The sequence below is a fragment of the Emydura macquarii genome, unplaced genomic scaffold (genome assembly GCF_026122565.2).
Source record: "Emydura macquarii macquarii isolate MOO-44397 ecotype Brisbane River unplaced genomic scaffold, CSIRO-AGI_Emac_v2 contig_3122, whole genome shotgun sequence".
Taxonomy (NCBI): Eukaryota; Metazoa; Chordata; order Testudines; family Chelidae; genus Emydura; species Emydura macquarii.
This window is the reverse complement of record NW_027133259.1, coordinates 5,566,604-5,592,919: the sequence shown is the minus strand read 5'-3', so window position 1 is coordinate 5,592,919 and position 26,316 is coordinate 5,566,604. Positions and strand designations below refer to the sequence as shown.

The following is a 26,316-nucleotide window of genomic DNA, read 5'->3' as shown; positions in this document are numbered from 1 at the left end:
GGTAGAGCTTTGGATGTAATGTGGATGCAAGAAATGGAGTAGCAGCTGCTGTAGCCCCTTGGCAGGAGAAGGACTAGATTAAAGTGAGGGGGAATGCCATTCTCTTTGGCTTGAGGTGCCAATACTCTCCCTCCTATTTCAATATAATTGCTCCAGTGGGGGAAGGTGTGCTGGGCATAAGGGAGAAACTCTGAGTTCCAGTGTCATCTCTTCTACTCTTTGGTGTTAATAAGTCTGGGCACTTCACAATCATTACTGAGCAAGGTCTCATACCCCTACCCTAAGGAGGCAGGCAAGTACCGTTCCTCCCCTTTTACAGAAGGGGAACTGAGGGTTTGCACAAGGTCACTTTGGAAAAGCTTCAGGGACCAGATTCTAGACTGCATGTTGCACAAAGTGCCGTGGGGACAAGGGTGTCTTTTAAGTCACCTTTGCACTATGCAGAATCTGGGTTCCTCTGCGGCGTCAGTGTAGCCCTCGTCATAAATTAGAGGAGCCCCAGAAGCTGCTCAAGTTTATGGCAGTCTGTCTGCTAGAGTAACGTGCCCCAATGAAAGATAAATTCACTCTATCCTGTGTTGATTATGAGATAGCCCACTAAGATGTACCGTAGCCTCAGAAGGAGGGTGCATATCATGTATGTATTCCATGCTCCATTGCCTTTTAATTTCCTGGGGTCAGTTTTTCTTAGGACAATTGACCAGAATGTGATTCTTCATCTGTGCTTTTTGTAAATCACCCTTATTTCTGCCTCTCTACATTCATGACCACACTCTGTGTATAGGTCTGTTGTCCTTGGGAGATTAGAGGTATATTGTGAGCACAGACAATGAGTAACAATTTAAGTTAGCTAATACGCAGAAGCACTGAGCAACCACAACTCCAGTTAAGTCAATGGGAGCAGGGGATGCTCAGCACCTTAGAAACTCAAGAGCAAGATGTCTCAAGTTAGACCCCCCCCAAAAAATGCAGTGACTGAAGTGGGAGGCCGAGTTTTAAAATGTCAACCTCTCTGACTTGTTCTAGGCCACACAATGAGTCAGTGGCAATGCCAGGAATAGAATGCTGGTCTCTTGACTCGTGGTCTATTACCCTATCCACTAGATTACAGGTACTCACAGCACACCGGATCAGTCACTGAATGGATGTTTCAAAATGCTAACTGCACTTCAGCACTGTGTCTGTGCACCACACCAGAGCAAGAAGGCTTGCCCATAATCCTGTATTAAGAACTCTTCGTGTGGCAATCTTGCTAGCAGGAGTTGCTCATAAGAAGACGCATAATTACCAAAACCACATTTTCTCTGTGTTTGGTGAATCTACAAAAGACTTCTTTGCCTTATTGTAAAAGGAGTCCTGTTGAGGATGGCAGGCCTAAAATTAGACCTTCCAGCAACTTTTTTGGTAGGAAGTACATTGTGTTGTCTATCTTTCCTTGTAGACTATAAACATAACACGTTCTTACTAGAAAGCAAGAGACTGAAACCTACAGAATTCCTGCTCTTGGAGAGATGTGAAGTTTGAATACATGGTTTACTCAGAATTGAGCAGGAAGACTGAAGAGAGGTAGCACCATACATGTCAATGAGAAAAAGAAACCTAAGTACCCTGGATTTATTGGTGATGGGATGTGAAGCATAAAACTTGGATTTTAGCAATGCTGTAGCCATTAAATGTTGGGGTTTTTTTGGTTGGGTTTTCTTGCCAGAGGTGTGTAGGGGGACTGATTGTTTTGTTTTTAATTGTCCTGCTGATGATGACAAATCTGTCTAATTATTTTAAGGTAAGAACTTGTGCTTTCATTCATCTTGCTGGGAATTGGTTGGATGCCTTCTATAGTCAGGGAACTGATCATTTAATGGTGAGGGCTGGGCCTCTCTCCCAAATATATTGCTGCCAAAAACCCTAAACAATTCAGATAAATCCCATGCTCAAGAACACATTCACCCATTCAAGAAGCAGCAACTGTAATATCATGTTCTACAGGTTACTAAAATGACTGAGCTTAGGTTACAATGCCCAGTGATTATAGCATATTCTTGCACCTCCTTGTTGCAACAGAATTGGTTTTCTGCTTGTGGTCGGCTTCCCTTTTCCATACACTGGTGCTAATGTACCTGAGGTCACGGGACAAGACATAAGCAAATGCATATAATCTATAATCAGACACAATATCTCGTTTTCAAACAGTTGTTGCAGCTAGACTGAGAGCGGTGCAAGGTAATAAAGTGAATGGTCCCAAAGTCACACAGGAGTTTACCAGCACAGATGAACCTCCCACATCAGAAAGATTTCATTGAATATGTATATCTCGCTATTACAAAACAGAAGTTTCCAGCCATGTTAACCCACCCTCAAATAGGGTCAACCCTGAGAATGCTCCCATCGAAGTTGATGGCAAAATGGTGCAGATCAGGCTCATAAATAAAAAACTGGAAGAGTGGGGATATCAATTTGCAGAATATCATAAAACTTTGCATTCATAAAAGACTTTTCTTACAAGCATCTCATATGCCTTTAAAATAGTAAGGGCCAAAATTGCAAACCAGTAGGTCTTTCTGAAAACAAAACAGGCATTTGCACAGCCAATTACTAATCGGAGTGCTTTACAACCCAATTTCTCATGAGTAGACAGCACCAGTGCCCTTTCAAACAGCCAAAGTGTCATTCTGCACCTGCTGAGTCTGTCGTTGAAGCACTCCTTGCTGGTGTTCTGGTGGCCAGTGTAAGGCTTCAGGAGCCATGGGAATAAGGGTTAGGCTGGGTCTCCCAAGATCGCTACTGGCATTTCATCACCCCCAACGGTAATCCTCTGATCTGGAAAGAAAGTCCTTGCTTGCAGCGTTTTGTACAGACCTGTGTTCTTAAAGATGCATGCATCATGCACTTTCCCTGACCATCCCACATTGATGTTGATGGAACGACCTCGTGATCAAACAGCACTTGCAATACCAGAGAAAAATAGCCCTGTCTATTGATGTACTCCATGGCAAGGTGGTCTGGTGCCAAAATAGGGATAAGCATGCCAGCTATTGCCCCACTGCAGTTAGGGAACCCCACTGCTGCAAAACCATCCACTTTTTCATGCACATTGCCCAGAGTCACAGTCCTTCATAGCAGGACACGATTAATGGCCCTGCACACTTGCATCATAGCAACCCCCCATGATGGATTTTCCAACTCCAAATTTATTTCCGACTGATCAATAGCAATCTGGCGTTGCAAGCTTCCACATAGCACTTGCCACTCCCTTCTCCACTATGAGTGCAGCTCTCAATTTGGCGTCAGAGTGCTGGAAGGCTAGGGTGAGTTCCACACACAGTTCCAGAAATGTGGCCTTCCGCATCCAAAAGTTCTGCAGCCATTGCATAATGATGCAATCCCACCAGTCAATACTTGTTTCTTGGGCCCAGAACTGGCAGTCCATTGTGTGCATCTGCTCTGTGAATGCCAACAACAATCTTGAATTGTTTCTTTCCATGGTGCACAGCAAGACAGCTTGCAAGGAATCATCATATTCCGTCTCGTGGCTCTGGGAAATACTGCAGGATCAGGTGCGCTGAGTTCTTAATGATTGTCACCATACTGAAGAGCAGTGCGGGATCCAGGCTGACATTTGTTTGACATTCCGTTCAGTCCTAAAATATGGGACACTAGAGCCTGGGGAACTGGAAGAAGCTTCTAAATGTCGACTTCGCGAGTATCCGACAGATCTCTCTGAGCATTTTCCTTGTGAAATGTTGCATCTGAAAAAAATCCTCAAGTCTACTTTTGGAAAAGAATATGAACTACCCACACGTATCTCATTAAATGAGATTTACAAAAAACAAATGCAACTCATTTTCAGTGAAGTGGGCACAGTCCTACGGATTTTTTGCACACTGCCAGTGACCGTGGCAGAAGCTGAAAGAAGTTTCAGCAAGTTAGCACTCATCAAAAACTGCAGGCGTTCTACACTGAGGCAAGAACGGTTAAGCCACCTAGCTATCTTGTCTATTGAATGTGAACTTGCAAGAGAAATTGACTTTGGGGGGAGAAATTGAGAAATTGGGGGGGCTAATTCATGATTTTGCAACGAAAAAGGCCAGAAAAATAAAGCTTTAAAGTTAATTGGCCTAATTATAAAATGTTTGCAGTCACATCGGTCCATTAGAATAAAAAAATCAAGATATTGACAGGATATACTACCTTTATAATGACCAACAAGTTACAAAATAGTCAGCAAACTTGTAGGACTCTCAGGCTGAACTTGTAGGACTCTCAGGCTGAGTTTTATGTTAAACAAAAGTAGCAAAGGGGTGGGGCATTTTCAGAAATGTAGAATATGTAACAGTAATTTCAGAATTCAAACTTTTTTCATGGCTCATGAGATTGTATGTATGGGATAAGGGATTGTGGTATGTGTGTGGGAGGGGACCCATGTTACAAATTTGTACTGGGCCTGAAAAAACTATGCTTGGGGCCTGTGGGCTAGGGGTGGAAATACCATAAGAAAGCCTGTCCCAGCAAGATTTCTAGCTTGATTTAAAAAAACAAAACAAAACAACCAGATGAGGTTTAGAGAAAAATCTGAATTTATGGAAATTCTGATCTGAACCTCAGAATCTTTTGAGGTTTGCCCATCAAATAGTCAAAAAGTAAATACATCTGGGACTATTAAAGAGGCACAATGGGGGTACATGACATTCTATGGAACACTGTCTAAAAAACAATCCAGAAACTGAAGGTCTATTGATTTAACAAGGTCTCACTTTATTTATGCTCAGATGGGTACACTATATCAAACATTATCCACACCATCACAAAATATCCCCAAATGCTTTTAATACAATTCTGCTCCACTTAGCTTCTTCTAAGCAAATAATTTTGGTCTGACTTTAAGAGCTTACTCAAGACAAGTGTCACTACATTTTGGAGACCTAACATAAAACAATTTATCTAGTGCTTGGAGCACGTTTAGATAATCCGGTGATAAAAATGCCTGCAGTCAATCTATGTTAGCACTGAATGAACCATGTTATTTTTGAACTGCTTGCAAATCAAACATCTGCAATCAAACCACAATTTTTGCCCTGTACGATAACTAGCTGAAGAACATGTTAGAGAGGTTTTTTTTGTTTGGCTGCTTTAATGATATGATCTAAAAGACACCATTGAGCTATAATTACACAGGCCTTTGTTTACACCGTTACTTCACAGTTGCTGCCAAAGCTCAAAATCTTAAATCCAAAGTCTGTATGTTTTGCTGAGTGATAAAATTCAGCAGTCTGAAAACAGTGAAAATTTTCAGGGCTTCTCTGTTCAAAAAAGCATCTCAGGACATTTGTGTGCAAAAAAAAAGGTGGGTTTTTCCTAAATGTTTGCTGGTGCTTGAAGAAGAGAACTGTTAGCCTACCTGATGACTCTTCAAATGTCTCTGGTTCTCTTAAAAAACATTCCTGAAAATGACCTCTTTTTTAAAATTAAAGAAATCATAGCAGAAAAATAGGAGAAGTGTTTCTTTCCAGAAAGAGTAGAGATGTAACAAATGGAAGTGGGAGCTGTAGGTAGTTGATGTGACAGTGCTGGTCTCCTGTCATTTAGTTTGCTTTGAGAGCACAGGAATGCAACTACTCATGCATTTAAGAATAAGGCTTTGCATAAATTCCAGCACGGAATGTGTTACGTGTTATCCACACTGCTAAACACAAAAGAAGACTGGATTCCCACTTGGTCCACATTTGGGTCCCAATTCCCAAAAGCATTTAAGCACACGATTAAATGTATGGAACTTGTGCACGTGCTACCAGCCTAGGGGGGCTTTCCTCAACTGGGGATTTGATTTGCAGTACACTGGTCCCTAACTCTTAGACGCTACTGTCCATACAAACCAAGGGCTTGAAAAGTGACAGTTGAAAATGTCATCCTGTGTTTCATGTTATTGACGTCTTACTGATTCCAGATCAAATTTACTCAGTTTACAAACAGAAAGATGCTTCTTCTGTTGCTCTGACGGGTGATGAATTATGGCTACGAAGTTTGCCTGCATACCCGTTTGCCCTCTGTAAACAGGGAAAATAATATTTTGCTCTCCCACAGAGTTGTTGTGTAGGTAAATTAAAGGGACATCATCAGACTTAAAATGAATAAAATCACATTTCTGCCAGAATTTGTTCACATACTATGTTACAAGTACTGCCTACGATGACTACAACTGAAAGGGATTAGGGAAAACAAGTTTTCTTTCCCTCTAATTTTTCATTTTTCTTAGTTCATTTGACAACACTTTGTTTATATTCGGGTTCACTGTTTCCCCAGTAAAGTCAGTTTTCCCTGTTGCTTGGGTGAGTCTTTCACAACCAAAAGAGGAGAAACAGTTTTTTAGGAAAATGTGAATGTAAAACCAAACAAATTGGCAGGAGAATTCAAGGACATATACCACACCTTAAATTAACTCCTTTTTAAAGAGCTGAATTGAGATTTCAAGTTGACAGTGTTCCTTTAATGGTTGTAAAATACTTTGAGATCTTCAGACGACAGGGCATCGCAGAAGTGTATATTAAATAACAAACAAGAACAGTATCAATAATGTCAGAGTTTATAAACACTGGGAGTTCTAGAAAACCTACAATAATTGTGTTGCATTAGACAAAGTTAAAGTAGGGTTATGTGTGTGTACAGGGAGAATCTTTGCTACCCATTATCAACGCCCCCTGTCAACTCGAACAGGTCACACATCTGCATTGGTGCAGGTCGGGGCAAGCCTCCAACCAGATGATCATAGTCTATCACCAGTCCATGCGATCTGACAGCTATGTTTGTGATGGAGAGCTCATTACTTGGAGGCCTTACTTCCTCTGAAAGCTGGCTCGTTTTCACAGCACTGCACCCTCCTCTGTATTTATGAATGGATTTGACGGAACTCCGCTATTAGCCTACAGTGTAACTGCATCACCCCATTGTTACTACACACGCACAGCACTCACTGGAGAACAAAACGCTGAATAAGCTAGAGCAGCTGCCAGCTCAGGCAAAGACAACTTAGGAAACTATCTCATTCTTCCTTTCTTTGGAGGCTATTTTGTCTGTTGTTTCCTTGCATATAAAATGCAGCCTGTGACAAATAAGGCAGGCTAGGACACAGCAAGCCCTGTTACACGGTTCCAAAACCACAGGCCCTAAACCCCACAAAAGAGGGAATAAATGATGTATGCGCCTTAGGAACACTGCCTGAATGGTGTCCACTCTAGACAGACTGCCAACGAATAGTCCATCGTTTTATATCGTGGTTCAACAAAAAAAATAATTCGAGAATGGGGCAACTTCGAACTTCAGCTGGATGCCGAGATTTGCAAGGAGCTGTGTGAAGATAATAGCAGAATTACTTCTTTGGCTGAGAAGTAATGTACACAGCAGATCTAATGTTGGGTGTTGTAGGAAGGGCAAGAGAGTATTTACGACATTTGGAGCAGAGACGGTCATTTACGATAGGCCAGATTTTCAAAACAGCTCAAAGCCAGATTGTGAAGGGCTCGGCACCCACCGGGGAGGCCAGTGTTTCGGAAGTGGTAATGGTAGTTTCAGCAACTCCCAGGGGGACACATCACAGGCAGATTTTCAAAAGACCTCGGCACCCAACATACACCCAAACACGCTGAGCTTTTCTGAAAATCTGTCCGCTTATTCAAGTGCCTGACAAGGAGCTAGGTCTTTTGAAAATCGAACCTCCCCAATCTTGAGTGCTGAGCAATATGGAAACTTTGGCCCTATGTATTTGTACAGAGCCAACCACAATCAGGCCACAATCTGATTGCCCTGCAGGTGCTACCACAATAACCGCAGCCTTAATTTAAGTTTTAACTTGGTTATCTTTTGTCAAATATTACAAAGCTGAAGGATGAACATATTTGCAATAACCTTCATGTTTCAGGGCATTAACGGCCTAGTGTTAGGAAGAAATTTCTCCCATGGGTAGGCCCTCTCTATCTTAGATAGTTATAGGCTCCCATTACTGTAGTGTTGAGCACAGCACAATCTCTCATGTATATTTCTTTGGTGCTGTATTTTTCCTCACAACACTCCTGTGAGGTAGGGAAGTGCTATTAACCCCATTTTGTAGATGGGGTCCTGAGGCATAGAGAGACTAAGGGTGCGTCCGTAAAGTTACTTAGGCACCTAAATCTCAGGTTTAGGGGGCCAGGTCCCAGTTTTAGCTACGCTGCTATCCACAAAACCATGTAGTCACCTAAACTCACATGGTGCCTACATTTCAAGGTAAAGCTCCCTCAGCACTTATGTTTCAGCCTCTAGGTATGTACGCTGCTGACTCCCTCGAAGTCTGGACACCCATCTCCCCAACTAAGCCCCAGAGTGATTCACAAACCAGGGGAAGATAGGTGTTTGTCTGCCTACATCTCACGTGCAGCCCAATCCTGTAGGCGTGTTCAAAGGCCACATCCCAGATTCAGGTCCCATCACAAAATCTGGCCAGAGGAAGAGGTGCTCACCTTATAAATGTTTAGCCTACATTCAGTTCCCCCTTCTCTACCAGAGGGGGAGAAAAAAGGATTTGTACAGCGGTGCCCCATCTCTCAGGAGAGAACCACTAAACTATGGGATATTTTGATGTGAGGCTCCCTCAGTCTGTCCTGTTGAAGCTATTCCATTGGGGATAAATAATGAAAAAGAGTGATTAGATAAGAGGACTTAGACCCACGGGTCTCCCACAAAAGTGCCCTAACCACTGGACCACAGAGTCCTTCTCATGTGCTCTCTCTCACCCAATGGCTATCTAATATTTATCACTGTGGAACAGTCATTGGGCTGGAGTGGGAGAATGATTCTGTAGTCTAGTGGTTAAGGCACCCCACTGGGAGGTGGGAGACTCCGGGTCCAGTCCCCCTCCTCTCATTACTCTTTTGTTATTTAGCCACAGAACAGCTTCAACAGGACAGCCTGAGGAAATGCCCCTATCAGAATATCCCATAGCTGAGGCGTTACAGCACTCTCCTGAGACGCAGCAGACCGCCGTTCAAATCTTTTCTCCCCCTCTGGCAGAAAGGGGAGAACTGAACCCAGGTCTCCCACATCCCAGGCAAGTGCTCTAACCCCTGGGCTAAAAGTTATCAGGTGGGCATAACCTCCTCTGACAGCCATTTTGTGTGGAACAAGGCAGGCATCTAACTCCTTCCCACAAGAAACAGCTTATAGCCCTCAACCACCTGACTCCAGGACAGGGGTTGCTATTCAAGGATTGCTAAGCAGAGCCAGGCACCTCCATGCAGCCCAGACTGAGGCCCTATCTCCATGGGCAGGGGGCTTAGTACACACCCCTCTGTTGGCTAGTTCAGGTGACTCCCCTCCAAGCACACTGGCTTTTGTGGATCTCCATCGGAGGCTCCTAACTCTCCCCATTCACTGTACTCGAAGCTGAGGCACTTAACTCGCCTTGTGGATCGCAATGTTGTTCCTGTGATTTTCTAGGCTCTGTGACGCTCAACACTGCAACACCTACGTCCCTTTGGAGATCCCACCCTACGTGACTTGCCCAACGTCACATAGAAAGTCTGTGGCAGAATGGAGAAATGAACTCAGAAACATCCCAAGTCGAGCACCCTAACCACTGCACCTCCTTTTCTCATAGCCCATAACTGTTCACAATAGGGTTTCTTGCCCCTTCTTCTGAAGCATCTGGTACTGCTGGAGACAGGAAGCTGCATCAGGCGGAATGTTGGTCTGGTCCAGTATGAAAATTCCCATTTTTTCAAGTGGTTTATTCTTCCAGTACAGTGATCAATTGAGAGATGGAGAGAACACTTCCGTGCACTCCCTGTGGCTAGTGGTGTCTTTCTTTTGTTTTTTGTTTTCAACTTTTCCCCAACCAATGATCTCTTTAGCAAGTAACAGAAGAAATATTCCTACCCTGTTGAAAATCAGATCACAGCAGAGGCCCACAACGTTACCATATCACACACAGCTATGTGAAACCACAGCTACTATCTTGTGTTTGGAAAATACACTCAATATACACCACACAAAGGTAATTTCACAACCCATAAAACTGCCAGGCTTCTCAGTTTCTCATTAGTATAAGGCCCTGATATTTATTTTGGTAGCCAGAAGGAGCAATAAAATTCAGCTTTCACATAGCCCAATTATTCCCTCATACAGCATGAAGGTCACAGTTCCTTCACACTGCATTTTATTTTTTGCCAAATGGTGTATGGCAACTATTTAGCAAATAATCTTTATCAAATGATATTGACATAGGATACCACTATGAAAGGTAACAGCTATTGGGTCAGATTCTGATCTCACTTATGCCAGTGAAAATCCAGAGTAACTCTCCTGAAGTCCATGGAGTTACTTCAGATTTACACCAAAGTACTGAGAGATCAGTACCTGGCTCTCTGTTTTAGAAAGAAACACTCACACAGTGAGTGTTTATTTATTTAAGCAGCAGGGAATTAAATTAAATTCTCTTTATTAATACCATATTTTTGGCCTAATTTGTAAAGAAACATCTATTAAAAATATTACAGCACTACATGCCAAATTCTGCTCTTAGTTATGCTATAGTAAAGACAACTGATTTTGGCATTTGAGTTTATGCAGCTCAGGTACAGTTATTTCCTTGTAAACAGGACACATCCAACAGCAGAAGCCTCGGAAAGATCATTATAGCTAAGGCTGCATCAGTCTTTCATTATAATCCTCTATTTTCTCATACTCCTAACTCTGGAGCTGCCATTTTTCATTTCAGATGGTGGGGTTTTTGTTTGTTTGTTTGTTTCTTTTTAAGATAAAGCAAAATCCCTTCAGCAGTTTCTGAGTTTTGCAAGGGTTAAAAAAAACAGGCTTTTTCTCCTGTTAAGAAATTTGTAAAATGCTTCTCTGGTCATGTATAATTAAAAAATGGCTGCACTTTAAAGTCTGAAATATTCAGGGTGGCTAGTCCTCATGGAGGATTTGATCATCAATTTTACTAACCATCACAGCTATGATGCTAACTGCAGCATGAAGAGACCCATGCTAAACTTTTCAGAGGGCAACAGAACCCAGCAGCTCCCTGCCCAGGGGGCATGAATGGGGTTAGTGCTAATTCTGCTGCCTGCTCTCTCCGTTTTCTCCCTTCAGGTGCTCTGCAGGGTTCTGAAGATTATTGCTGAGTTGGCAGGAGGAGAAGTTTTTCATCTGCAGAGCCTGTAACCTCTGCAGGATATTAATATTATCTATTTGTATTATTATAGTGACTAGGAGCCCTCATCATGGACCAGAACCCCACTGTGCTAGGTACTGTACAAACACAGAAGAGAAACACTGTCCCTACCCCAAAGACAGCTTGCAATATAAGAAAGATCTTTTACCTAAAAGCCCAAGATTCTTCCCACCCCGCCTCAAAAACAGGCAAGTTCACATAGGAAAGCTGAAGTTGTTGTAATATTACACTTACAAGGTTAAGAGATCACAAATCAGGAACTGAGAGTGAACTATGGTTGTATGTAAAATTTAACTCTGCCCCATTGCAGGACATTACAGTAGTCTTTAACCTTTACTAATGCATCCTGATACTAATCCTTAAACAATGCAAAGATAGTACATTTTTTTCTACAATCACAGTTATTCATTATAGACAGAGCCAGTAGAATCACCTCTTCAGGTTGCCTGACAATTCCTATTATAAGACCCTGTTTTCATTTGCTTATAACTTTGCCAGACATTAATTGTTTGGGCTGAAATTGTCCATTCTGGGTGTATGGAAAATGTCCACCAAAACCATTCAGTCACTTTTGAGAATGAAGCTAGGGAAAAAGACATTGTTTTGCCCATGTTCAAAAACTCTGGGGACCTTTTCTTTGAAAAGATTTAGCAACCCCATGCTTTGGAATAGGGACTTGCAATTTGGTAGGTGGATGGCCTCTGTGTCAGGAGTGTGCCCTTTGACATCCCTGTGAAAATAAACCCAAATTTGGCCAATTTATAACCCTTTGAGGGGGGGGAAAAAATCACAGTTTGCACATGCTCAGTAGAGACTTCTTAGATTTTTAGCAACTAAATTCCCCAAAAAGTCCATCCACATTGAGCATGCTCCAGCCAGGTGCTGAAGAGGACCTTCCCTGGAAGTGCAGCTCTGGTTCTGCCGCAACTATGGCGGTCCAGGTCCGCACACCTAAAGTGAAAGCAGGGAGCCCGTCTCTCCTATGCCCTTATTGAGCCCCCTGCTGGGTCCAGGCAGTGTACAGAAGGAAGTTGCCTGACTCAAATACAGAGGGTGTGTGGAGGGAAGAGGGTAGATTGGGAAGAGGAGTCAGGAAATGGGGGGAAGCTGGCACTGGCAATTAAAGTCTATATTATAATGCATATGCACAAGGGACCTGAATTAAGGTTGCACAGGCAACCTTAATTTTGAGTGCTTGACTTTGAAACCTTAATGTTTGTAACTTTATTTTTGTGTGTAATTTCCTAGCTTTTTAAAAAAGCAAACGGAAAAAACCCAGAAAGTTCATCATATAGCATCATATTTGATATCCATATAGTAAGAGAGAAAGTCTTGCAGTATTCATCAAAAATATATACACTTGTTCTGAGGTCAGAAGGAAATGAGAAACCGACCAGTTAAAAGTCTCTTGGTAAAGATAAAAGGGGAAAAAACAGGCATGACGTCATGGTAGGGAGTGTACTACAGACCACCAAAACAGGAAGAGGAGATGAATAAGGCATTTATAGAATGAATAACAGAAATATCCAAAACACAGGACCTGGTAGTAATGGGGGACTTTAAAGACCCAGACGTCTGCTGAAAAAGTAATACAGCAAAACACAAAATTTCCAACAAGTTATTGAAATGTATCGGGGACAACTTTTTGTTTCAGAAAGTTAAAAATAACGAAGGAGACAGCCATTTTCTACTTGATTCTGACCAAAAGAGTGGAATTAATGCAAATCTGAAGGTGGAAGGTAATTTGGGTAAAAGTGATCGTGAAGTGATAGATTTTATAAGGAAAAGCAGTGGGAGAAGCAGAATAAGGACAATGGGCTTCAAAAAAGCTGATTTAAACAACCTCAGAGAACTGGTAGGTAAGCTCCCATGTGAAGTAAATCTAGAAGCTAAAGGAGTTCAGGAAAGCTGGAAGTTTCTCAAGAAGACATTATTAAAACACACAACCGCCAATTATTCCAGTGCAAAGGAATAATAGGAAGAATAGTAAGAGGCCAGTAAGTGGCTCGCTTTACTAACCTGAAAAACAAAAAGGCGTCCAACAAAAAGTGGAAACATGGACACATTACTAAGGAGTACAAAATAATAGCAACAAGCATGACAAAATCAGAAAGGCTCAGGCACAAAATGAGTTACACCTAGCAAGGGACATAAAAGCCCAAAATAAGAGGGTGTTTAAATACATTAGGAGTAAGAGAAAGATGAAGGAAACTGTAGGTCCTCTATACAATGAGGAAGGAAAGCAAATAACTGATGACATCAAGAAGACTGAGGTGTTTCATGTCTATTTTGCTTCAGTCTTCACTAAAAAGGTTAATGGTGACCAGATACTTAACACACTTAATATTAACATCAAGGGGTAGGAATGTGCCAGCCCAAACAAGGAAAGAAGAGGTTAAAGAATAGTTAGATACGTTAGATGTACTCAAGTTGGGAGGGCCTGATGAAATTCATTCTAGAGTACGTAAGGAACCAGCTGAAGCAATCTCTGAACCATTAGCAATTATCTTTGAGAACTCCTGGAGGACGGGTGAGATCCAGAGGACTGAAGAAGGGCAAATATATACCTATCTTTAAAAAGGGGAACAAAGAGGACTCTGGGAACTATAGACCAGTCAACCTAACTTTGATTGTTTAATAATTTATTCTACTATATTTTCAGGTATCAATCAATCTGTATGCATTGAGGGGATTATATAAGGAAGAGCCAGCATGGATTTGTCAAGAACGAATCATGCCAAACCAACCTAATTTCCTTCTTTGACAGGGTGAGTGGCCTCGTGGACAGGGGAGAAGCAGCAGATGTGATACATTTTGATTTTAGTAAGGTTTTTGACACAGTCCCACATGACATTCTCATAAAGAAACTAGGGAAAAGTGGTCTAGATGAAACTACTATAAGGTGGGTGCACAACTAGTTGAAAGACCGTGGTTAAGGAGCAGTTATATATGGTTTGCTGTAAACTGTGAGAGCATATCTAGTGGGGTCCGGTACTATTCAATATTTCCCATTAATGACTTGGATAACTGAGTGGAGAGTAAACGTATAAAAATCTGTGGATGAGCCCAAGATGGGAGGGGCTGCAGGCACTTTGGAGAACAAGATCAGAATTCAAAACAACCTTGTCAAATTGGAGAACTGGTCTGAAACCAACAAAACAAAATTCAATAAAGTGCAAAATAATCCTTCCCTTAGGAAGGAAAAATCAAATGCACAAATTCAAAATGGGGAATAACTGGCTAGGCAGTAGTAGTGCTGAAAAGGATCTGGGGGTTATTATAGTGATCACAAATTGAATATAAGTCAACAACATGATGCAGTTGCGAAAAACACTAGTATCTTTTTGGGGTGTATTAACAGGAGTGTCTTATGTAAATAGGACAGGTAATTATCCCACTCTACTTGGCGTTTGTGAGTACTCATGTAGAATATTGTGTCCAGTGCGGGATGCCAGACTATAGGAAAGATATGGACAAACTGGAGAGACCAAAAGGTGAGCAACAAAACTGATCCAAGGTTTAGAAAACCTGACCTATATTTTAACCTAAGGCTAAAAAACTGGGCATGTCTAGTCTTGAGAAAAGAAGATTGAGGGGAATCTAATAACAGTTTTCAAATATGTTAAGGGCTGTTCTAAAGAGGACTGTAATCAACTCTTGTCCATGTCCACTGAAGGCAGGACAAGAAGTAATGGGCTTAATCTGCAGCAAGGGAAATTTAAGTTAGAGATTAGAAAAAACGTTCTAACTATGTGGGTAGTTAAGATCCGGAATAAGCTTCCGAGGGAGGCTGTGGAATCCCCGTCACTCATGGTTTTTAAGAACAGGTTGGACAAACGCTCGTCAGGGCTGGTCTAGGTTTACGTGGTCCTGCCTCAACAAAAGGGGCTTGACTTAGTAACCTCTTGAGGTCCCTTCCAGCCTTACTTTTCTATGATTCATCAGCAGGTTTGGAACCTTCAGAGCCACTGCACCGGCCCCTGCCGCTTGAACTAATACCATGTCACGGATACCATGGTAAGTTGTCATTGTCTATGTGGAGGACGAGACGCTGCGCAGTGGATTTCACGGATATTGTCTGAGGAATTGTGAAACTCAGACATCTTGGGATCCATTCCAGGCTCTAGCCCCATGGCTCCCAACCCATGGCCTGTGAGAGCTTTCAAAGTGACTCGCCACTCCCCTCCGGCTGGCTGCGGAAGGGAGCCGCGACTAAGGACCCAGGCGGAGCGCGTTGTCGCGGGGCTACAAAGCCGGTGCAGGATCCTTGCTGCAGACAAGGGGATGGGAGATCAGCGCTTGCATTCCCTGGCTGTAGCAGGGAGCCTGGCAAAGCGCTCTGCCTGGGTCCCTAGGCGCTGGGGTCCCTCCTGGAGCCAGAGAGAGGGGGGAGCACTGATCTCCCGTCCCCCTGGCTACAGAAGGCAGCCACTGCCTAGGGACCCAGGTGGAGCGCATGGGGCTACAGGACACGTGCGGTTTCCCTGCTGCAGCCAGGGGGACGGGAGATCAGCGAGGAGGGGGGCAGCCTCCGCACTGAACTCCTTCCGGATGGCTGCAGTGGGGGTGCAGGTTGGGGGCTGCTGGTGGAGACTGGCAGCCCTTCAGGGTTGTAAAAACGATATCTGTGGCCCTCGAGCCAAAAAGGTTGGGAACCGCTGCTCCAGGTAGTAGCGTTCTCTAGCAGGTGCAGACTCGTCTGCCCATTTCTCTCAAATGTGATCCCTTCCGCCCCATCCCCTCCAACACGTCTCAATCCTGTCTCTTCTCCCACCCAGGGGTTCTCATCCCAGTCTCATTCTCCTCACCCCGCCAGCCCCAGTCTCCTCTCTTTGGGCTACTCGTCCAAGTCCCAGTCTCACCCCTCCAGATTCTCAGTCCCAGTCTGTCCCCCACCCCCCCGTCTCCCTGCCCAACCCTTCCCAGTTCCACCCACTAGTCTCCCAGTCTCCAGTCAGTCCCTGTTCCCTCCCTGCTGGCTCCTCATCCAATCTGCCTCTCTCCTTCACCCTGACTTCCAGCCACTCCCCACCCTGACCCATCTTGGTGTCCGTCCAAGTCTCTATGCCCAGCCAGGCCCAGTCTCCCTCTGTTTCCAATCCCAATTTCTCTTTTGACTCCTAGTCCTAGTCTCTTTACCCAGCCATTCTCGGTCTTCCCCTACCCCAACTCCCAGTTTCTCTCACCTCCGTTGCTAGTCTACAGTTCCAATATCCCCCCCCTCCACCCCCTTGGCTCCATGTCCCAATAAACTCCTCTACCCTCTGTAAGTCTGGCTATCATTCCCGCTGCATTTGAATCAGGCAGCTTCTTCATCGACGCTGCCTGGGTCCAGAACGGGAGGCGGGGGAGGGTGTCAATAAGAGCACAGGAGAGATGGGCTCCCTGCTCTCAGTTCAGCAGCCTACAGCACCCCAAACAGTTAAAGTCTGGCAATGTTATAAGCAGCTAAAAACAGGGTCTTATAACAGGAAATGTCAGGCAACTTTAATAACAGGCAGCACTACAATGCCACCTACAGTAAGCACCACACGAATTAAAATGTACATTGACAATGTCAATGGAAAAGGACCCATATAAATTCCCTAAGCCACCAAAGAAAGCCAAGCCTTCCCCTCTCTCTCCAGCTTGGCTTTGGGTACACCCTGCAACGTGCCCTGAAAATCAATTACTTCAGGCGCTGTGGACCAAGGGAAAAGGAAATTCCACAGAAAAAAGACACTTCACTGTGGCCCTTTCCCAGCCAGCAAAATGGAGCATGAGGAAATTCAGTCGCTACGGCAGCCAGGATCCCAAGTCAAGCAGGGCTTTCCAGGTGAAATGTCAATATTTTAAATCGCATCTGGAAATAACTAATAAATAATAATACAACAGTGCAGCCTGCAGTCACTGGGGTTTCTGTTTGGCCCCATTTAGAGTGAACTGCAAAAATCCAATCGGGAGGTGACTAGGAATAGATTACTGTAGCAAGGGTACATCTGAGAGAAACGGTCACACCCTCTTTCTATGCAACATGCTCTTTCCCAATACCCAGGAATCCAGGAGCAGCTAAAAGTTCTGCAAACCTCGCTCACCTCTATATGGTGAGTATTATCTTTCCATCTAGGGAGGAGATATCCCCTCTATGCTCTCCTACCAACATTTCTCTCACCCCACTAGTGTCATTTCTGTCCTATCCATACTGAACTTTAGCCAACTACCAATCCTCCAGGCCACAATCTTGGCTAGACGCTAGGTCTGCAATGTCTGGCTCAGCTGAAAAGGAGACAGAGCTGAATATTGTCAGCAGAGTGATGCCACTGCAACCCAAACCTCCCATCTATGCTAAAAAAATGAACGATGGGAAATGTCCCCTTGGCATACAGAACCCTTAGAGCAGATGAGCAACTGCCCAACACAGGAATCATTGAGAAGAAAGAACAGAGCCACTCAAAAACAAACCCATCTAATGTTACCAGGGCCTGCAGACAGCTCCCTGTGCTCTGACGAACACTCATTGCTATGGAAACAATATTAAGAGCATAGATGGAGTTTAGTGATACTGAAGATGTAGTCCTGTGACAGCCTAGACAGCAGCCTGAAGCCTCTCTTCCACTAAATGTCACCAGGGAAAACGCCCTGAACTCTGATGAAGACTCCAGTTCTAAGATATAGATTAGAGGTTGGTGCACTTGTTTCTGTCCCCATAAAAGACACTTCAAAAATATGACGGGGGAATTTTTAAAGGCACAAAGAGCAGTCAAGTGCTCAATTTCCACTGAATATCCATAGGAGCCGGGTGCCTTCCTTTGAAAAGTTCCCCCTAACTTTTAAAACATTTCCTTCTCCATGGCAAGGATAAACAAAGACATGAAAGGAAATGTTAGCAGACAGGACGTAATGGTGATCGTAAAAAAGCTCATTGCACACAACTACAAATGAAGCTGGGAGAAGGAGAAAAGTATTACTGTAATCCTTTTAAAAAGCATAGGAACTGCAACAGTGGATCAGATCCATGGTCCAATATCCTGTCTCTAAGATTACCTGCACCAGATGCTTCAAGGGAAGGCACAAAAAGCCCCACAGTAGGTAGATATGGGATAATGTATCCCCCATGAAGGTCTCATCCTAATCCCTAATAGTTAGAGTTTGTTGTAAGACTTGCAACATGATGTTTTATTTCCCTTCTGATACTGTTTTTTTTAGCATTAGTACCGGAAGGGTATACACTTTGCAGCTCATTGCACACACCAGGGGTTCCTTGGGTTCCTCCATCCCCCACACAAGTTCCTTGTGTGCCACCCTCCATCCTCCTCTATCTCAGGGACCACCTGTAACTCCCGTATCTCCTCCCTCATGCCAAAGGCTCTGTGTGCCCCTTCATCCCCCCCACACCAAGGATGCTGTGTGCACCCCATTACGCCTCCACCAAATGACCCCCATTGCCAAAGGAGCACTATGTGACAATTAATTTCCGCTTTTACCAGGCCATGCAGCCTACCATGACATTTGTCGTTTCTCTTATTGCATTAACCTGCCACATACTGCTCTGTATCGCTCACACAGTCTCTTGACCTACACGTCTATAGAGAGACGTACAAAAGCAACAAGTATTTTGTATAAAAAAAAATTCATTTCATTTTATTCCTAGACCCAGAAATTGAGTGTGTGACATTTCCACAGCCATGACCTCTTTCACATTAAAAGCACATTAAAAACATTCAAAATGTTGCCTCTTTTCTGTGTGAAGTGATTTCCAACTAAAAGAAATGCAAAATTTCACATTAAAAACAATGAGACGGGGGGGGGGGGGAATGTAACATTCTACCCATTTTTCTTTTTTTCAAAACTGGGCCATTCTTGGAAATCAGAAATGAAATGCAAAGACTTCGATTTGCTGGTGGAAAAACAGTATAATGCATCCAAAAATATTATAAAAAACGCACAAGATATTCTTTTTTGCAAGATAAAAGAAATGCAACAATCTATACTTAATATATATTAAGTATGGCATGCTGTAAACGGATGGCCTTATGGTAGAAGAGCATCATCTTGTCAGAAACCAGCACCCACTTTCTTTTCGTTTGAGTGAATTTCGTTTGAATGCTCGATTAACAACCCTAGAGATGAAAGTCCCATGTTTATCCACAGACTGGGTACACCTGGGACAGCAGCAATGAATATCTCAACCAAGATCTTCTGGGACCCACCTTTAGGGGCAAAAGGGTAGGTCATTCTCAGTGATCTTTCACGGTCCTTGAACTCTCTGCTGAGGCTGTCAACAAGAGTGTCAGGGTTTGGTTTGTGTGAGGTGCTCACTAGATGCTGACCTGAGACCACCAAACTTATTTCACAGACTATCAAACAACCATCAGCTTCCCATCGGTTATTTACGAGAATACTTTCTCGTAATCTCAGAAGTGTCCTCGGAGGCATGAAGTTATAGTAAACGGAATACAAAGTGAGTTGATTTCATTATCTGGATATACTGGACACAGGGCTTTAAACCAAGGACCTTTAAAAAAGGTGTGTCAATGAAGGGCCAGAATAACAAACGCATATCTCCAAGGTCTGCAAACACAGGTCCAGATTTGACCAGTCTCGTACTGGTCCATGGTGTGGGAGAGAGAAAACTGCACTTCCAGAGGGATCTCAGGGAAACCCGGTGCCTTCTGTCTGCTCACTTCATCACCCCTCACGAGGACGTAGGGTACACTGCCCCGCTACGACAGGCCTGCTCTGCCGGCTGCTGTTAACGGAGGCAGGTCCAAAGCCTTCTCCCTGCTCCCTTTAGGGTGACTAGCATTCCAAGAGACACGAGCAGGGACTGCCAAATGCCCCCCCTTGTGGCTCCCACTCCCTCTCTCCAACACACACACCTTATGCATCCACAGAAAAGGTAGAGTGTGACATAAGGTATGTCTACACTGCAGTTAGACACCAGCTGACTTGGGATCGGGCTAAGAGACCATTTAATGGCAGGGTAGATGTTGGGGCTTAGTCTGTAGCCTGAGCTCTGGGATCCTACAGCCCCTACATTGCAATTAAACAGCCCCTGAGCCCGAGTCAGCCGGCTTGAGCCAGCCTGGGGTTTTTAACTGCAGTGCAGGCACACCCGCAGAGTTTTGGGCTGAATCCGAAGTTTTAAAATGATGTCTGTGAGCACAGTCCTGCAAGTCCTCTGCCCATGGGACTCCCACTGGCTGGCAGGAACAGGCAAATTATGCTGATCGTATTTTCCACAGCTTTCTCAGCAAAGAAACAACAATGTTGCCAGACACTTACCACATCTGTGTTTGTGATCTTGGCCAGGAGGTCCGTTAAGCTGTCACCAGAGAGTGAACTTTCTCCATCATCAAGCTGAAGGCCACAGATGGCTGCTCCCACACTTCCAGTTGCTATCATTGATGGTGGATACATGGCGAAGTTAAAATCTGCAGAAACGGACCCAAGAATTATTCCAAGCACAGACCATCAAAGCTGTAAGACACAGAGACTACCAGCCAGAAATACTGAAGTCCTTTCTGCTCTGACTGAGCCAGAGAGACTAGATGCAGATAGATGAGGCTTAAAGGTGACCTGCAAAAGAAAAAGAAATTGTGTTTGTGCCCTTTTTTCCTTCCTGAATAGGTTTGGCAGAATTCAGTTTTTTTTTTTTATAATTTCAACGGTATTTTTCAATACTTTCTTCTATTTTTATCTATTAAAATGTTCAGTTGTGCATAATTATGTGTTTTATGCATTTTTTCCAATTTCTATTGATTTAAATTTTCATAGTTGCAGGAAATTATTGGGGTTTGAAAGGTCAGACAATATTTAATGACAATAAATACTCACATTCAAACAAGCTTACTAACTATTAAAACACAAATTGCCAACATCACATGTCAAAATATATAAAGTAAATATTCTTAAATCAAAGTTTGCAAGCAGCATTTTTCTTACTTTGCCTCTTTGTAAATTTTGATTATTATCAATGGAAATATTTTTTGTTGGTCTGTGTATCTACAGTGAAAGCAATGTTTACCAACATTCACCATTAAAAATCTAATCCTTCCAAATTTACTTCTGATAAATAAAGAAGACCTAATCATTTTTTTCCTTTCCCCCCATTTTTTTTTAAAAAAAAGGAAGTGGGAGATTTCTGCTTTTTAAAAAAAAAATTTAAAAATTCAGGTCTCGTTAAAATTCAGGTCTCGTCTACCCTGGAATTTGATGTAACTGGCGAACTAGTTGGAATATGAAATCAAAAGGAACTGAAACCTGAACAATTGAGAGGAAAGAGGTTTTTAGCTAAAAGTATTTTTGTTTGTTTTTACTAACATTTAACTCAAATGTGTCTATTTGGAGAAAAGAAGTCTAAGTTGAAATGAATATGCTCTCTTTCCCCTTGCCCTCCAGTCTGCCCACACCTTTACAATTAAGGGTTGAGAAAGCCCATAATGCATATTTGAGACCTCCAATGAGTCTTCTAGCAAAACCAGGAAAGACCAGACTGACATTCCTGATACTTTTAATAAACAAGCTGAAAAAGAAAACATTTTAAAAAAATCCTTTCAAGCATTCTTTATACATCAGAAAGAAACAAAAAGGACACAATCCCTATTTGTTTTGTCCTTTATAAGTTACCTTTTTAAGGCTTTTTCAGTACTGACATAGGGAATGGTATATCCAGATTGCCTTTATAAACCCTGTTTCCAGGAATTTATCTTGGTTACAAACTTCTGCTCAAACTGAAACTTGGTTTGCAAGACTTTAGTCCAACAGTAACTTAACGAAAACCTTCTTTGCTTGTTTTTATAGGCACTGAAGGGGAGTTTAGAGAAGGGGGTGGGAGGAGAAAATGTATTTATTACATGATAACAATCAACTTTTATTTTATTCTTTAAAATGAATATTCTCAAGACCCAATTAGTACATAATGTGAAAGAGATCCCTGTCAATATATTCAGTCTATTTACAAAAATAGAGAGCAGCCCGGTAAACCACCATGCTGGAGACTCTGGGCCAAACCCTCAGCTTGTGTGAATGGGTGTAGCAATGCTCATTTATACCAGCTGAGGATTCGGCCCTCTGAGTTTGATTCCCTATCTCAGCCCTTCACACACTGAGCTGGCTGTGACTGAAGTAGTTGTGGAGACACTATGCTCTTTTCAGGGAGGAATGCATCATTAGCTCACCGGCAGTCCCTGGGGTCAATTAAAGATGAAAGGGTCAAAAGTGACTGGGAATCTGGTCAGAATACTCAGCCAGAAAGATGGTGGCTGTGACAGAGTGGGGGCCTCTGGAAAGGGGAAGAGAAGAGGTAAGACATGGAATCTTCATAGGGCTTTATCTGGAACACAGAGGACCATTGGAACAGGTGAAGTTGTCGTCTGAAGGCCAGCCACTACACATAAAATATGTTCTATAAAGCTCATAGCACTTTCCCTCTGGGAGCTCAGTGCACTTTACAAACATCAGAGAATTGCGGCTCACAAAACTCCTGTGAGGCAAGTAACTATTATTTTATCCTATTTTACAGATGGCAAAGCTGAGGCACTGAGAAATTAAATGATTCCCCCAGAGTTCTGCAGGAAGTCAACTGCAGACCAGGAACAGCACCAGAATTCCTGAATACAAGTCTTCAGCGCTAGACACAATGATCTTAGGTGCACCAGCATATATCTGAAGTAACTCCACTGAAGCAAATGGAATGACATGAACGGGAAAGAGATCAGAGTTGAGCACGTTATAACGAATCAAACCCTGAGCTCCTTCCTCAAGACTGTAACAAACAAATGAATTTTAAGCAGAACTCCCTATTAAAATGAATGGCATAATAGAAGGAAATCAGGCCTTGCCCACTGATGCTGTACCAGCACTGTGCTATGGGCAGATGTGGTATCTTCTAACATGAAGCGTGTGAAAGAGGGGCTACCAGACCCCAAAATCCAATTTTACAAACAGAAATGGCTCAAAAAAACCCCAAGTAAGCAGGTGTTTATAAGACCATTTGTAAAATTATCAATTAAATTATTTAAAAAATGATACAACGTATAAATATTTATGTGGATGAGTGACTGTCCATGGCCCACTCCCAGTCCATGGAGCAAATAACAGACGTTTATAAAATAAAAAAGTGTGCAAAACCATGTTTACATAATAGTCTTAGTGTCCAAAATCTGCTGTCGTTTACGTGGGTACTGACTTCAATGGATTTTACAAAGGAGTAAGAGAAGGCAGACTCTGGGTCAACGGGCCTGATTCTCCTTTCAGATTCACTGGTTTTATACTGATCTGACTTCACCTGGTGTAGGCCACTGACTACAGTGGGTTTAATCTGGATTTAATCTGGTGTAACACAGAAACCAGTGGAGCTGATCCTCTGAGTTCAGTGGAGATGCTCCTGATTTATCCCAGTATAAATGAGAGAAGAATCAGGCCCAATGGCTCTTAAAGAGGATGTTAAAATACGATAAAGAACACGGGACAAATTCTGATATTAAGCAGATCATTTGCAAATCAGGCATAACTTCATTGAAGTCAGTGGGATTAGCCTAGATTTACATTGGTGTAACTTGGGATAAGACTCTGGCCTGAACTTCTAAATTACCAAATTATGTCATTACTACATATACAAACATTGTGCTATAACAAAGAACTGAAATCCTCTCCCTGAAAATCAAGTACCATTAGAGAGCCGACTTGTACACAGAGAAGCAGGGACTCAGAATTAAGAATGAAACTCTGTTCTTCTCTCGCCCTCCGCAGTGCCAACAGTAGGTATGCAGGAGCCCTCAAACCATGGGAGGTCATACATACTGTGCCCTATGTTCACCATAACTCCGGCACAATGGGCTAAGTGAAGGGTGGAATCCCAGTCTTCTCTCTGAATTTCCTTGCCTCCTAGGGGTTTATATCAGGCCCTTCACATTATCTGAATATCTGTGAGTTATGTATTCCCAGAAACGCTCCTCTTAGGAAGCTGAATAAAGAACCACAGTACCCCTGCCAGCTAGCACTGCTGTAGGTCTGCTTCCACGTGTGGTCACATGAGAACATTTCTATGCCCAATAACCTTGTTAGTTCCCTTAATGTCATTCATAATGCAAATGAGACAGCTAACGAATGGCCAGAGGCCCAGAGTGACTAAAAGCTCAGCATCCAGAAAGTCTTCCATTGCCTCTAGCTTTACGCTAACTTCCCTCCATAACAAGCTCCATAAACTTGGCTATCAAAGCTGCACATGCCCGGTCTTTGTTGTACAACAGGCAGCGATTTGTATCACTGGCTTCTATTTTTAGCATATTAATTAACTACTGCAACTGGTAAGGCAAGTGTCTCCAACTGGAGAGTGTGGTGCCATTGTCTGAAGTCATCACCTCATCTTGCGCTATTGAAAATCATGGCAGTGACCTTCCTGCTGATATGAATTTAACCTGACATGCCCACAAAGGAAGAGGGGGCGGTGCACCAATTTTGTGCACATGGTTCTCCACATCACCCAGGACCCTATTAGTGCGGAAAGAGCTCATTCAAAGAAAAGACGCCACATTGTGCTGGGCCACCTAGAGGGTTGAATAGAAAAGGCTGAGGAAAGGAGCGGGCAGCAGAATCAAAGCTGTAATTAACATATTTCCATATTCAAGCAAAGCAATAACTACGTGAAATGTTTGTCAAGGTGCAACCAAAGCATAAATATTAAGCACCATATCTACGGGGATGCCGGCTCCCTTCCAAGTCCCTCACATTCCGCCAAGAGATTTAAAACAAGCTTTTTTTTTACAACGTTATTTTCAGCTACAATCCTCCCTCCTCCCCCCTCACAAATGACACTGAGCCAAATCCTGACATCCTTTACTCGGTTTTTACCCAGGCAAAACTCCAATTGGGGTCAAGTCAATAGTACCGCCTTGGTGAAAAAAACAAACAAACAAACAAAAGGAGTAAGGACATCAACGTTTGGCCTCAAGACTATACAGGAGTGTTTTAATTGGTTGGTTGAGGTGATGAATGCAGCGTTATAGTGGAAATCCTATAAAAGCCCTCCCTGGGTGCTAACCACATCACGGCTATGAGCCAAATTCTTCTGTCAGCGGTAGGTGTGGCTCTCGTGGAAGTTAGTGAGAATCTAGCACATGCATCTAAGGGAAGAATTTGGCCCTAAATCTTCATAATGATTTATATGGGATTGCAAAGCAAAAGTACAAAAGAGGTTTAAATGATGGCAAGGGCAATATTTCGAAGCACAATATATCAGAACAGCACAAAAATATAAAGAAAAGAAGCAGATTACGAGAAACCACAAATGGTTTTGCTTTCTATTCCCACCCAGGCAATACCCACATGGGGGTGCTATTCTGACCATCTTCAATTTATATAGCATCCTATTCCCCACGCCCTTTGAAAACTATGGACCTGATCCTGCAAGATGCTGTTGACTTTTGTGAGAATTGCGAGAGTGCAGCACCATGCAGAATCAGGGAGGCAGAGTTATTCTGCTGACTCACCCTGGCATCCAGGCCCTCTGGACCTCGTATCAACCTAGGAAAATGAAAGGTTGAAAGTCTCTCTGAAGCAACAGGGAACTAGGAGCCCTAAAAGAGAGAGGTCCTGCAGTCTGGACAGTATCTGGTGTGTACATGCACACAGTGTCAGGAGCAACGTGGGAACCCTACCTACTTACAAGTACCTTTCGTGACTGTCCTGGTTTTAGCTTTTTAATTAGGTTGGTTTCATTTATAGGATATAGTGAAGAATTTTTTCTCAGTGTTACAAATGCTGAGTCTGCAGCTCTTGTCTTTATGTAGGCAAAATTCTCAATGAAGTCACTGGACGTTTTACCTACAACACGACCGCAGAATCAGGGCAGCAATCTACCAAACTTGAAAATGATATTCAATTACTTCCCCCAAAAATAAATGGGCTAAATTCATCCCTCATGAAACTCCACCCACTCAATATTGTAACCCCAAAGACACACGCAGCCCAGTATTTTAAAAACAAGTTGGGAGGGAACGAGCGGAGGAAGAGTCTGAACCTATTGTGTAGATACAGCCCACGTAACACACGGAGAGCTGCATACGCGGCCCACAATGGTAAATAGGCTGAGAACCACTGTTCTAAACGGTATGTTTAATTGTTACAGGTGCTGATCC

The 26,316-nt window shown here is 43.1% G+C and overlaps 1 protein-coding gene across 1 annotated transcript in view; it reads right to left on the bottom strand.

The window, feature by feature from the left end:
- The window catches only part of CCND2 (cyclin D2), a 37,246-nt gene that overhangs the window by 598 nt on the left and 10,332 nt on the right, over positions 1-26,316 (bottom strand). The window contains exon 4 of the mRNA XM_067530939.1: positions 20,462-20,610. Within this exon, the coding sequence (XP_067387040.1) occupies positions 20,462-20,610 (149 nt within the window). The remainder of the gene's footprint in view (positions 1-20,461; positions 20,611-26,316) is intronic.